This window comes from Miniopterus natalensis, chromosome 2 (assembly GCF_054644295.1).
Source record: "Miniopterus natalensis isolate mMinNat1 chromosome 2, mMinNat1.hap1, whole genome shotgun sequence".
Taxonomy (NCBI): domain Eukaryota; kingdom Metazoa; phylum Chordata; class Mammalia; order Chiroptera; family Miniopteridae; genus Miniopterus; species Miniopterus natalensis.
The window spans coordinates 137296886-137311912 of NC_142082.1; the positions used below are offsets into that span (position 1 = coordinate 137296886).

The 15027-nt window shown below is 45.0% G+C and overlaps 1 protein-coding gene across 1 annotated transcript in view; it reads left to right on the top strand.

Moving 5' to 3' along the window:
- The first annotated feature begins 1391 nt into the window (after positions 1–1391).
- BAZ2A (bromodomain adjacent to zinc finger domain 2A) overlaps positions 1392–15027 on the top strand; it is a 30090-nt gene continuing 16454 nt past the window's right edge. The window contains exons 1-4 of the mRNA XM_087814604.1: positions 1392–1479; positions 11425–11562; positions 13123–13716; positions 14585–14770. Of these exons, the coding sequence (XP_087670730.1) occupies positions 11427–11562; positions 13123–13716; positions 14585–14770 (916 nt within the window). The 5' untranslated portion in view covers positions 1392–1479; positions 11425–11426. The remainder of the gene's footprint in view (positions 1480–11424; positions 11563–13122; positions 13717–14584; positions 14771–15027) is intronic.

The window sequence follows — 15027 nt, forward strand, 5'->3', positions numbered from 1 at the left end:
TGAAGTTTGCTTCCTTCTTAGCCTCTCTGAGCCATTTGTAGTGGGGAGTGGAGTCTGTCCCCCAAACTCAGGAAGAGCCCACTCCTCTGTGGAGTAAGGAAATCCAATCTAGACTGATGTATTTGGCCATGCCCTGTTCCCACCCAGTTTTCAGATCTCCTTCTTCCCAGACCCCAGAGGAAAAGGTATTTGTTGACCCCTGCCCCCAACCTGCCAGAGTTTCATCATCACCACAATGTCTGTTCCTCTTCCAGAATATTCAGCCTCAGCTTTGCACAATTTAGGTAATTGTTTGTGGAACTGCATTGCATTGAATTGAAGCCTGCAAAGCCTGTTGAGTTGCAAGAAAAGGAAAGCTGGTTTCTAGTCACATTTTATCTATTTGACCTTGAACAAGTCGGTTATCCTCTCTGCCCTTAATTTCTTTATCTGCCAAACAAGAGGAGGTTGAACTAGAAATTCTCTAAATTCTAACATCATATATGATACTGTTCCCCATCCTGGGGCCCTAAAATAGACATTTTAGATGGTAGCCACACTCTAGTCCCCTGTTAGACTTTTCTTTCCTATTCTCATTAGGTTTCGCAGTTATATAGCCCTATCAAAAAAAAGTACTGGAGTTATAGAATAGGTGGACATCTGGGGCATCTTATTTGCTTGTTAGTTTTCTCGATTATCCCCTCCTCTGACCGGGTTTAGGCTAAACTTAGGTAGGTCTTCCCTCTCTGGCCCCAGAGCCAAGCTTCCTTTTCCTACGCACAGGAATCTTCCCGACCCGCAGGGCCCTGCTGATGTCGCTGGGAAAGTGATGATCCAGGCAGGACCAGGCTGCCCCCACAGGACAGAGGTGAGTGGGCAGCAGGCGCAGCAGGCTCTTGCCTTTCTCCACCCCTTTACCAGGACTGAACTTTGCTGACTAACCTTTCCGCTTCTACACTTCCACTTTTCCACTCACTACCCAGCCTGGGAAATAACTGCCTACGAAATTATCTCACCCCCACCCTCCCATAGGGAAGTGGCATGCCTTGGTCCTAGAAGTTTGGTCTTTTAGGTTAACCTTGGGACCGTGGCACGCCTTTCAGTTTGTTCAGTGTGAAGCAGGACTATCGGCTACAATGAGAAACGGTGTAGAGGGAGCTGCTCAGTAGGCTAGGGAAGTACCGCGGCGCTAGGACCCAGATCCGGATCGAGGAAGACAGAATGCCCGGCGCTAGGACCCGGTGGCGGAGGCCGCGGAGGGCGGCTCTCCGTCGACCGCAGCTTCCCCGCCCCCTCCGGCTTCGTCTCACTCCTCCTTAGCCGGCCATGTTGGCTCCGCTCCGGCCCCGCGGTTGAGCCGCGTCCCCCTCCCCCCTCCCGGACCCCAGGCCCCCTCCCCCAAGGTCCCCTCCCCTTCTGGCGCCCGGAGCGCGGCCATGTGAACCGCTTGTCCCCCGGGGAGAGACAAACCCCGAGTCCGGCTGGACGCCGCCACCTCAGGTCTGTTGGGTCTGTGGCAGGGGGCCTGAGGGGAGGGAGTCCGGCTTTCATCCGTGGCTTTCCTCAGGGAACTGAGGCTCCCGACCTGCCTAGAGCCTCGCCCGGGGCGAGGAGCTGACTCCAGCTTATTTCCAGTTAGGATCCAGCCCCGGGCGGGGGTCGCCTTGCCCGAGAGGCTGGGAGGAGAAGGGGGCTGGCGGGTCTGCTGAAGACCCGAGATGGGCCGGTGGGTGGGGGCGGGAGTAGCTTGTGGAGGCTCCTGGCGGCGGCTACGGCGGCGGCGGCGACGACGACGACGACGACGACGACAACGACGAGGCAGAGAAGCCGCCTGGCTGGTGGAAATGACTTCTGTGGGGAACTCGGGGTGGAATCCCCGGGAGGGGCTCCACCTCCTCGGGTGGGGGTGGGGATTGTCGGATTGCGAAGAGTGGGTGAGGGGGTTCCCTGGGCGGGTTAACCACCGTTTGTTGGGATGGGGCGTTTTGGCAGCTGTGAGTGGAGGGTAGATGGGGTTTCCAGGGGTCTCAGGGTGTCTCCCTTGGGGGTGTGTGTATGTGTATTCGTTCTCATGAGCGTGGCCAACAGGAGAGGGCATTTCTGGAGTGGTGCTGTGCTTGGCTTGAGGCCCTCGAGTCCCGTGAGAATCCCCCACCGCAGGACCTGGGTTGATAGGGCTAATGCTGAAGCATCCGCATTTGAGCTGGCCTTAGGGACCTAAGGGAAGAATAAAGAGGGATTCCTTTCCAAGGGGGATCCCCATTTCCGTGGCGGAAAAAGATAATCCCGCATCATCCCTTTCTTTCCTGATGTTCCCAATTTTTAGCGGAAGGCAATGCCAGTTGCAGTCATCCTTTGTAGGATTTGTTGGAGTGAGAGATTTGCATCTTTGGGGGGGTGACGATAGGGGGGTAGATTCCACCTCCATCTGTACACAAACAGCCCCTCCCCCAAGCCTCCCGCAGGAAGTGGCCGGGAAATGGCAGCTGTGCGTTTGCTGCGGCGTCTCTTGTTTTGAAATGTCCATTTTAATCAGATTTGGTTTCATTTTCTGAGGCCTTCTGTGCAGGCTTGGATCCTGCCAACCATGTGGTATGAGAGCCCTTTCGTTCGACTTTTTTTTTTTTTTGAAACTTAATTTGTCAACTGGAAGTAGTCACTGCTGTTGACCCACTGATCCCAATATCCCCTCCAGAGCATTTCTGTTTCCCTGTCTTGATTTTTTTTTCCCCTTGAGTTGGAGGTCATAGAGTAGCAAACTCAGTCATCCACCAGCAGGGCTACACTTTCAACACAAGTGATGCAAATTCCCTCAGCAAGGGAACTGCCAGGAGGACTTGGGATCTTTTGTGGCATGAGAGGAGTGGCTTTCTGGAACCCTACTTAATATGTTCTATGATAGTTTATGTAGTGCAGAGCACCTGAGCAAGTGAGCTTCTGAGGTGAAGGGTGGATACTGAGAGGTGGAAGAAGAGGAGGGAATGGGGAAGATTAACTGTGAGTGGGATTAACTGTGTGTGTTGGGGTAGAGACTGATTTGCAGAGTGAGGATGGTGGGCTTGTTCCTCACCGGTGACTGTAGCCTAAGGATAGTCTCTGTGGGAAGCCTGTTAGTTGACAAGGTGTTGGAGAGTTTACCTTCTGCAGAATCAACTAATTAGGGGAGTTAGCTATCATGTGACTTACTCTTCAGCCCATAAAAGACATCTTCTCTGTTATTACCCTTCTTGGAGAGTGCTATACTTTTCCTCTGTTTTTGTGCAGTCATGTGTCCAGATTTTCTCTTTCTTTCACCTGATAACTCCAGGATATTTCTACTACAGTATATAGTGATGGACTGTGTATACTGTGTCCACAGGCACTTTGTTAGACACTGGGTTTGGTTAAAGATGAGTGGCCACAGGATTTTATATTTTGAGAGATGAGGTATTGAGATCAAAACTTTTCATAATTTTCCAGTCACAAACTTCGTACCTGAATTGTAGGTTCCTAGAATAAAGGTCCAGGATAGGAACAGATAGACATATGATTATCTGATAGCGTGGTGCTTTTTTCACTGGGGCCGTTGGGGGTTGATATTCTGGAAACAGTAAAAACAAGTCTCGTGTCATTGTCCTTTTTCTTGCCTCTGCTTGACTGGCTGGTTTGAGTTGCTTTCTGATAGGGTTGATTTGATACTGACTTTAAGTTCCCTTTTCTTCAATCTGTGTTTATCTAAATTGGGACATGACAGAATAGTACATTGATTTTTCCCTGTTGGAGTTAAAAGAGTGAAGGAGAAAGATCACTCCATTCTTTGGACTCTTTAAAAGAAATAGAAGTTGATTTTGAGAAAGTAGATATTGACTTCATTTGATACATGATTGATCAGAAAGCTGAATGAAACAAGGCTTTCATGGCTTTCTTGTAAAATGGATGCATTTTTCTATCAAGTAGATTTCTTGCCTGTCGCTGTGGCTCAGTGGTTGAGAGTGGACCCATGAACCTGGAAGTCAGGTTTCCATCCCTGATTAGGGCAGTGCGAGGTTGCGTGCTGGATCCCCAGTAGGGGGCGTGCAGGAGGCAGCTGATTGATGATTCTCTCACATCATTGATGTTTCTGTCTCTATTCCTCTCCCTTCCTCTCTCTGAAATCAGTAAAAACATTAAAAAAAAGTAGATTGCTTAATATTGCCCCCCCCCCCCGCTTTTCTCTCTCTAAAGAGAAAAAAATTGAGGTATAGATAGAATTAGGTGGGCTGACCTCAGAGCCAGTCAGAAATCTAGAATGCCCTGAGAGGGTTAACCTTGCAGTCTTGTGGTTCTGGAATCAGGTGTTGTCAAGAGAGAAGAAAAGCTTGTTAGGGTTACTGTGTCTTGCTGCTGTTGACCTTTTTATCACATCACGTCAGAAGTGGTCTGCTATATTCTTTTACTGTTAAAATAGTGTGGAAGTTAGTCCAATAACTGATGTGATGTTTGACCTTGTGTGAGATGTGTTCAGTGAGCCAACATTTTTATGTCCTAGGACACAGAGTGAAGTATAAAACTCAGGGCATGGCTCAGCAGTTGAGCGTCGACCTAGGATCCAGGTGATCGGGGTTCGATTCCCGGTCAGGGCACATGCCCGGGTTGCAGGCTCGATCCCCAGTAGGGGGCGTGCAGGAGGCAGCCAATCAATGACTCTCATCATTGATGTTTCTATCTCTCTCTCCCTTCCTCTCTCTGAAATCAATAAAGATATATTTTTTTAAAAAATAAATAAATAAAACTCTTGAAGTTTTTTTCCTGGGGTAAATAATCTTCCCAATTTGTTTCTTGCAACATGGTGGTCCTCATATACCTCATAGCCCAAGATTAATACTTTATCAGCATTGTTACACATGGCTCAGTAGGACCACTTTTCACCAGCTTGTCAGTCTGCATAATTTTTAAATTTATAAAATTCTGCAAAACAAAAAGCTTTAAAGAGCTTTGGAGTTTGTCCTTGGATTGGGTCACTGACAATAAAAGTAGAATTGTGTTATTGTGTTACTGAGTCTTTTGTCCTCCGAGTTGTAAGGAATAATTAAGAGGGTATTTTACAGACTAAAAGGATAATGTAACCTTAGCAAAAATTCATCAAAAGACTAATAAAACACGAGGGGTTGTTTTGTTTTTTAAATATGTCTATTTCAGAGAGAGGAGGAAGGGAGAGGGAGAGAGAGAAAAAGATAGAAACATCAACGATGAGGGAGTCATTGATTAGCTGGCTCCTGCATGCTCCCCACTGGGGATTGAGCTGGCAACCCATGCATATGCCCTGACCGGGAATCGAACCTCGATCTCCTGGATCATAGGTTGATGCTCAACCACTGAATCATGCCAGCTGGGCAAACATGAGGGTTTTTAAGAGACAGGTGGTGTCACTACTTTTGGTTTCCTGGGATTGGAATCTTTAACCTGCATGCTCAGCTCAGGTTTTTTTGGGGTGGGGGATATCTTCTTGTTGGAAAGAATGGAGTCCTTAACTGTTACAGCTGAATTTCTGAAAATCAATCAGCTTAAAGAGAGAAATAACCTTTTACAACCTCTGGAGTGTGGTTTTTAGTGTCCGGCAATTTTAGAGGCATAGAAGTGACCAGAACTGTGACAACACTTAGCCTAGATTGTGATATGGTTCTTTTATTCAGTCAACAAATATTTTAAAACCTATTCTGTTTCTTGAGTATTTAAATCAAGCAGAACATTTTACTAATTTAGAGCTTAAATTTATTGCCTTTTTACACTCTCAATACTTCTGTTTCCTTGCCTTATTTTCTGCAGGGGACAGCTGTCTAAAATAAGTCAAGATTTGGGGCCTTTCTTCCTCTAGAAATTGTTATCTCTATTAATAATGAAGCAGAATTTATCGGTTCTCTGAGAATAGTAGGAGCAAAAACCACAAGCTTTATTGGATGAGTAAGCTGGCAGAAAAGATCTATTCATTTATTTGTTCAGTCTGTGGGTTTGACAAATACATATTTCCTTTGGTTCTATTATGTGCTTAGCACTAAATTAGGTGCTGGAGATACAATGGTAGAACTTAGTATCTGATTGATATTGTAGAGCCTACATTGTTTAGAAGAAATCAGGACAGAACAGTCATCTTTGTATTCTCCTGAGCAGCTTGGACATGGCAGTTGCCCCCCCCCCCCAAATCATCTTTCATCATCTTCCTCCTGCTTTGCTGTCCTGACTAGGAAAGGGGGTTAAGAAAAGGACATTTTGAGGGAATAAGCCTCATACAGTACATGCTGTAGTCTGAGTAAGAGTTTGAAGGGAAGATTTTTACCAGAACTGTCAGAATGGGCTATGGGGAAGAAGGCATGTCAATTTTGTGGCTTGGCACTTAGAACTCAGTATTGGTAAAGGAAGACAGCTTGGCCAGGGAGGGGTTTTTTAGATACAAAAGTCAAAGCATCCTTGTTTGCAGCATCAGGAACTAGGAATAGTGAAAACTTTTGAAACTTCCCCAGGGTGTGGGGTAGGAATGGGGAATGGGGCAGCTTTTATATTTGAGCAGGATTTTTCAGCCTTGGCTCTATTGATATCTTGTGCCAGATGATTCTTTGTTGAGGGCTGTCTTGTGTATTGGCAGGGCCATTAGAAGCACACCTAGTTTCTACTTACTAGATACCAGTAACATACACCTTTTGTCATTAGTAAATACCCAGGGGGCAAAATCACCCTGATTGGAAACTACCGTATTAGAGTCTGGTGGATGAATCCAGAGATGTGTGGAGTTGAGAAATAGTCTTCATAACATTCACAACTATAAAGGTAAAACATAGTGTTGTGATTTATTTACCATACAGCAAAACTTGCTTTTGTTGTTTAGTAAAGATAAACATTTGAAATCTCTCCCCACCCCTTAAAAAAAAAAAAAAAAAAAGAATTAGAAACCTATGTGTGAAATTTTCGTATACTATATGGAACAAACAAACCAAAGTGTATAGCTGGATGGTGTTAATGTGTCTTGCCTTTCTGTGGGTAGCTTCAGAGGTCTGAGTGTTAGGATTGGTCAGGGCACCTGCAAAAGTGTTGAAATCTGTAATGTTTATTTCAACACTTTGTGCATTGTCAGCCTTTTTTTGTTAAAACCATGTCTCAGGTCCACACAGTAGTAATTCTTCAGTTACAGCTGAGAGAAAAGCAGTCTATTTGGCCACGTGGCAAGGGCTTTGCTTTACTGCTTCAGGCTTAAGGGGTACCATCCCTTAACTCATAAATGAAGTATAGAGGTTCTTAAGAGATCCATTTACATACTACTGGGACTGGGCTGGGTATTGGCCTGATTGTACTTCCTGGTCATGAGAGCTGTCTGCTATTCTGGGGATTGGGCACTGACTGATTTCTTTTTTCATTTGGCCAAAATCCTATTAGTTCAAAGGGAGACACTCTCCTTTACTGTTGTCCTTACTAAGTTCTAGACGGGAAGGCATAATTTACTTTCAGACTTTATTGTGAAAAGCATCTTGGGTAGGGAGGTTAAAATGAAATAATCCAGGGTTTATTGCTGAGAGGAGCTGTCCACATTTTCTTTGCATTCCCATACTGTGATCCCACATTTAAGTGACATCTGAAATCAAGAGTCCAGTTGCCTATAGGGAAGTCTGGCTGGGTAGTGGTTTAAATTATATTTGTATTATATTTTGACCTTTTGGCCCTGATTATCTTTTTGAAAACTAAGCAGTCTTTGCTCCTTTTGTCTAATAATAACAGCTAACATTTATTGAGTGCTTGCTGGATGACAGTGTGCTAGTTCCTTTATATAGATTTTCTCATTTAATCTTTACAAGCCCTGAGGTTCAGCAACATTAAGTGATTTGCCCAGGGTCACACAGTTAGTGGTAGTAGAGCTGTGATTTGAACCTGGAGCCCACTGTGTTGCACTGATCTCACTGCACAGCACAAAGAGTATTTTGTTTCTAGGAGGCCTTTTGTAAATGAAGTGATTGTGGTCCTGATGACCCTTCAGTAGAGGCTAGTGGGGAAACAGATCTCAGGCAGTAGATAACTTCCCATTCCATTTACTTATCTGATTTCTGTGAGCCATCCATTTATTCTCTTATTAGTGTATAATTTATGAGACAAGAAATGCTGTGCTCTCCCAGAGTAGCAGAGAGGCCACTCACTAGTTTCTTCATGAATTCAAAAAGAAAATGCCCCTAGCTGGTTTGGCTAAGCGAGTAGAGTGTTGGCTTACAGACTGAAGGTTCCCGGGTTTGATTCTGGCCAAGGGCACGTACCTCGGTTGCAGGCTCTGCCCCAGTCAGGGCATGTGCGAGAGGCAACCAATTGATGTGTCTGTCTCACATTGATATTTCTCTCCCTTTCCCCCTCTCCCCTTCACTCTGAAAAAGCAATGGAAAAAATGTCCTCAGGTGAGGATAAAAAAAAGAAAAAGAAAATGGAAAAATGAACTGTGGCCTCTCTTTGAGTGGGAGGATATAGTCCAGTGCACATAGGAAAGAAGGTGTGTGTCTCAGAAATACACCAGGGGACGTGTGGCTGTGCATAAAACTGGGGGAGGAAAATAGTGGGGGTGAGATGAGATTGGCTTTCCAGACAGCATTTCTAGGACTTCTGAAATGAATTACTGAATGTCCTCTTTGGTCTGTGATGTAAGCTTTGTAACCTAGAGAATTAGGTAATGAACTTTCCTCCTTGATGTCTTTCATTTCAGAGAGATCATTAATCACATGATGTTTATTTTTCAGATCCCTTACTGCTGAAGAGTGGCCTTTAACTATAGGAAAATCCTGGGGGGGTCCTGAGGTCTTTCTTTATAGAGACTCAGTTTCTTCGTTGATGCATAGCAGGTTTAGGTTTGCTGCTTATTTTAATTTATTTAAAATATATATCTATATTGATTTCAGAGAGAGGGAGAGAGATAGAAACATCAATGAGAGTCATTGATCAGCAGCCTCCTGCACACTCCCCACTGGGGATCGAGCCCGAAACCCGAGCATGTGCCCTGACTGAGAATTGATATGCAATCTTCCGGATCGTAGGTCAGCACTCAACTGCCGAGCCATGCCTGGCTGGGCTGCTGCTTATTTTAGAGTGAAGATGTGGAAATAAGTTAATCCTAAAAACTTTTCCCCCTTAAATCAACACAATACAAATTGCTTCTATTTTATTTTAAATTTCTTTATCTCTTTTAATACTTTTAATACATATATATATATATATATATATATCGATTCCAGAGAGAGGAAGGGAGAGGGTGCTTTTATTTTTTATTTGTTAAAATTTCAGTTAAGCTTGGCTGGTGTAGCTCAGTGGTTGAGTGTTGACCCATGCACCAAGAGGTCACTGGTTCAATTTTTTTTTTTTAATATATCTTTATTGATTTCAGAGAGAGGAAAGGAGAGGGAGAGAGAGAGAGAGATAGAAACATCAATGATGAGAGAGTCATTGATCAAGCCCGCAACCCGGGCATGTGCCCTGACCGGGACTCGAACCCCGATTGCCTGGATCCCAGGTCGACGCTCAACCGCTGAGCCACATCTGGCCGGGCAATGTTTCTATCTCTGTCCATCTCCCTTCCTCTCTCTAAAATCAATCAAAACCTTTTTTCAGTTAAAACTGATGAAAGTAGAGCTAATTATGGTATTTAGCTTGGAAAGTCTTATAGCTATCATGCCGTATTCTATACAGGGTTCGTATTTCATGCTCACAATTATGTTAAATTCACATATTACCTAATGGTGTCTAATTTGCATTATCTAGCATATTCAGTCAGGAACATGCAAACCTTGGGCAGTAGTCATACATACTCTTAGCCAATTTATTCATTTTTTTTAAAAAAGAGGTTATTTAATCCCAGCCAAGCGTGGCTTAGCGGTTGAGCATCGACCTAGGATCCACGAGATCGTGGTTTGATTCCCGATTAGGGCACATGTTGCGGGCTCAATCCCCAGTTGGGGGCATACAGGAAGCAGCTGATCAATGACTCTCATCATTGATGTTTCTATCTCTCTCTCCCTCTCCATTCCTCTCTCTGAAGTCAATAGAAATATATTTTTTAAAAAGTTATTTAAAACATCACTAGGTCAGTTTATTGCCTCATCTTTCTACCTGAATTCTGCTGCCCTTTTAAAACATTGTAACCCAAGGAGCTGCTTTTTCAGTATGAAGAACAGATCATGTCTCTCACAAATCAAATTAGAATGCACTACTAATACATCATAAATGTCTGATTGACATGTCAGACTACCAGTAATTCTGGCTTCTGCTTCCAGTATCTTTCTCTTCTCTTTGCTCTATCAGAGAATTTATTCTGATCGAGGGCTTCACTAGTAGCATATCACCTCATATTCAGGAGAGAATGAAAAGCTTTTTTAACCCTGTTGCCTCCCAATGAGCCCCACTGCATTTTACAAATATAAATATCCAGCTGTTCTCTTCATGACCTTTTACATTTAAGCCACAAAACCAGAACATTATGAACCATAGTAGGTAGAGTAATATTCCTTGGGACATCCTCTTATTTAATAAATTTTCCACCTCTGATGCTTTCTGAGCTGTGTTCTTGGACAGCATGGTATTTCCCAAGGAAAAAGAGTAGAAATGTTGCTAGATGATTATACTTTTGCCATTATGGTCACCTTTCCTGAAATGTAGTCTCCTTTTCAAATCCCTTTACTAAAGTAATATTATTTTCTTCAGATATCTAGGGCTATGGATAGGATAACATGGAAATTGTTTAACTCAAGCACAATAATAAAACAAAGCAGGATATATATAAAATATGCTTTTCAGCCAATACCCCCATTTCTGTGGCTTCCTATAAAAAAGATGGGTTTGAGAACCTTCTGTGGGACTCTGGCCTTACCTTGAAGGGAAAAAAAACCAAAAGGATGGAGGATATTAAGTGTTATAATAGGGTATTCATACCTAACATAGAAGGGTAACTTGGCTGGGAATTAAGAGGGTAGGGCTGCCCTGCTGGCGTGGCTCAGCAGTTGAGCATTGCCCTGTGATCTAGGAGATCCCTTTTCAATTCCCAATCAGGGCACATGCCCGGGTTGTGGGCTCAATCCCCAATGGGGGGCGTGCAGGAGGCAGCCGATCAATGACTCTCATCATTGCTGTTTCCATCTCTTTCTTCCTCTCCCTCTCAAATCAATAAAAATATTTTTTTTGAAAAAAGAGAGTAGGGCTAACATGGGGAAGACTCCTGCAGGCTTGTGTCTTGGTTTTTCTCACTCTTTTTATCTCTACAAGACTGACTTTAAAAGACTATTTCTATATGGTCATTGCCCAGGTTAGGAGTATGTTTCTTCCCCTTTTTTTCCTGACCTCTTTCCTCCCCCTAGTACTTAGGCAGGAGAAGGGTAAGTAGATAGAAGGGAGGGGGCATTCTCTTTAGAAAATTTCAGGTGACATAACTTTGTTTAACCTGCAGTATTTTTTTTCCCCCTCTCTCCCCTCCTACAGAAATGGAGGCCAACGACCATTTTAACTTTACTGGCCTTCCCCCTGCACCTGCTGCCTCAGGACTGAAACCCTCTTCCTCCTCAGGGGAGGGCCTCTACACTAACGGGTCTCCCATGAACTTCCCCCAGCAAGGGAAAAGTGAGTGTGAGGGCCACATGGCATGGGGAGGGAGTGGGCATCATTTCTTTAGAGCAGGTTGATGGGACAAGATTTGGATCCCCTCTGGGCTAGCTTCCTCACAACAGTTCTGTGCCAGGAGGAGAGGGAGGGAGGGAATCCTCAGAATTCAGTTGCTGGAGGGAAATCAAGCTTCTAAGAACAAGTTCTAGGGGGTTATGGAAGCAATACTTCTAGTGTTGACTTAAGGTTGGAGGGGATTAGATAAATATACTGGCTTTTTCATCTTAGCCTGCTCTTCCCTGTTCCCTGGCTACTGCCAAAAAGTGGTGAGATGGCTAAGGCTTCTGATAACCAGGTCAAACCCATGAGAGAGATAATGGGGCCATCCTATGAGAAGTTGTATTTAGAAGTTGGAGAAGCCACCCCTAGGATGGGGGTGGGGAGTTTGGGGGTTGGATGAAGGTTGGGATGTGTTTCCCTTTTAGTTTGTGCAACAGAAAGGAGGGCAAATGCTTGTGCCGCCTCCTATCCTTGAGGATGGAAGATAGGAATGGAGAGTTTTAATGCTTACCCCAGAGAGAAACATCTAATTCCAGATTGACTTGTTACTGCCAGGATCAGGTCTTTTCCTGAATTTGGTTTATCTGTTGCTCTATACCATGGCTCTGCCAAAGTGCCTCTCTAATCTTGCCTGGGTTTTAGGTACTTTATGCTTGGAAGTAGAGAGAAGCCCAAATGCTTCTCTTCCTTACAGTAGAAAAATACTACCATAAACTTATACTTCCCATCTGTCCCTCCTATCATTTATAAGGGGGTTGCAGGTAGATAGAAGCTCCTTTATTTCACTGGAGAACACCTCACCCCCACCCCCACCCCCACCCCCCCGCAGCGTCCTTATAGCTTGGTTCATTTTATTTGATTGTTCTCCAGTGTAGAGGTTGCCATTGGTATTGAGAACTGAAATACGCAGTACTGGTCATGCAGAGATTCCCCCCCCCCCCCTTACTCTCTGGTGCCTGTGGGGAGAGGCCAATCCCAGCCTTCTGAGCTGGGATCTTGCTGCTGTGGTGACTGCAAATCTATTCTTAGCCCAGCACAAAGTGCTGAATCTGCATGTGCCAGTGAGGTGGAGGCTGTCCCTTCTGGTCCCACTGTGGGGCCAAACAGGCACTGGGGAAAAGAGGCTAGGAGAATTCAGTCATGCCACTCCAGGGGAAAATTTCTTTAGGGAATGAGGATGGGAAAGAATGCAAGTCACTGTAGAGAGTCTGCAAATAGCTTAATTTAAACAAAACAAAAAGCCCTGAACATAGGCAGGAGCCACTGGTCACTCCTGTGATAGACCAGGAGAGCTCCCCAGCCCCCTACTCAGTAGTCTCAGTAGCAGTTGCTAAACTTATATACAGGAGCATCTGTGTTGGGTGTTCCTTGAAGACTAAAAAAGCTATAAATGTTGCAGAGGGGAATCCCCTCCCCTTCACCTTCCTTTTTTCTAGTCAGAGCTATTCTTTTGGTAGAGTTGGTAGAGTTACTTGCATACATATCTGTAACTGACCCTTTTTCCTCCTTTTCTGCCAGGTTTGAATGGGGATGTGAATGTTAATGGCTTATCTACTGTATCTCACACTACTACTTCAGGGATTTTGAACTCTGCTCCCCACTCCTCCAGCACCTCACACCTCCATCACCCCAACGTGGCCTACGACTGTCTCTGGAACTACTCACAGTACCCATCCGCCAATCCTGGCAGCAACCTCAAAGACCCACCCCTTCTTTCCCAGTTCTCGGGGGGACAATACCCACTCAACGGCATCCTTGGGGGCAGCCGGCAACCTTCATCCCCAAGTCACAACACTAACCTTCGAGCTGGGAGCCAAGAGTTCTGGGCCAATGGTACCCAGAGTCCAATGGGGCTTAACTTTGACTCACAGGAACTGTATGATTCCTTTCCTGACCAGAATTTTGAGGTGATGCCCAATGGACCCCCTAGTTTTTTCACCTCTCCACAGACTTCTCCCATGTTGGGCTCCAGCATCCAGACTTTTGCACCTTCCCAGGAGGTAGCCAGTGGTATCCATCCTGATGAGGAGGCAGAAAAGGAGCTGACTTCAGTTGTGGCAGAGAATGGCACTGGCTTGGTAGGCAGCCTGGAGCTGGAAGAAGAGCAGCCAGGTATAACTGGGCCTGTGAGCTTGGTTGGGAGAAGGAAAATGGGGCTATGGGGGCAGTGGCTTTTTGAGGTGAGGAAAACTTGTCTTTCCAGCTCTCTGCAGTGGAGGCTGATTTGCATGTTGGTGATTAACAGAGCCAAGTGGCTGGTGTTTTTGTGGCAGCAGCACCAGCTCGTGAGTGGGAGTGCAAATTATTTCAAGCTCATGCAGAGCTGCTGGCCTGGAGAGGGCAGGTGGGCGAGCCTGAAACATATTTCAGCCCCAACAGACACTGCATCAGGGCTTTTTCCAAAATATAGGAAGGGGTTGGGGCATTAGCAGGGATCATTGAAGTCAGTTTGACTTGACTATGGCAGCATTAGACTGGCTGCTAAAGTGGCCTGAAGCCTAGTAGTGACTGGCACTTGAAGGAGGGAAGGAAGCAGGCAGAGCATACCATTGCTTGTCTGCTCACAGTTTTCTTTCTTTTTGTTGTTAGCATTGATACATGTCATCATCCCTCTCATCTTTTCCCTCTAAATAGATAAATGCTTAGTTTGCTATTGATTCCAAGAACAAGGGTGACCATCCTGTAAAATCACAAGATGTTTTCTCTGTTTACCACCTGTTTCCACTGAATGGGGGAAATAGCTGTGAACATGATGGGAGTATGGTCTCAGACCCCATACCTGCTATAGGATTTTAATAGTACTCAGTAAGTACTCTGCTTACTGAGAATATCTTGATTTGAAGGGTATCCACCATAGAACTGGCACCTATAAATGTTGAAAGAATGAACATCCCTCTAGTGAAGATTGACTGCCTGCTATAGCTGAAGGAACCAGGTGAAGGTGCTATTTCATACTTTTGCTCTTCCTGATATTTCCTAGAACTGAAGATGTGTGGCTACAATGGCTCCATCCCTTCTGTGGAATCATTACACCAAGAAGTCTCAGTCTTGGTCCCTGACCCCACAGTGAGCTGCTTAGATGATCCTTCACATCTTCCTGATCAACTGGAAGACACTCCAATCCTCAGTGAAGTCTCTCTGGAGCCCTTTAACACCCTGGCACCAGGTAGGCTTGGAAGCTGTCTCCCTTCAACTTAATCATGCAGAGGGATAACCAGCTTTTGCCACCTGGAATAGATAGTAAATCAGGAAAGGATTTGGGAATCTGGGTCATGGAGGCTTCCAGATACTCCTGTGGCAGACCACAGTCTCCTGCCACTGGCCTGACTGGGCCAACTGCACTCTGAGCTGAATTGGTTCATTTCCCAAGTTCTCTCCCAATGTTCCTTTTGGCCAAGAGCCCTGGACTTTAATAATTTACTG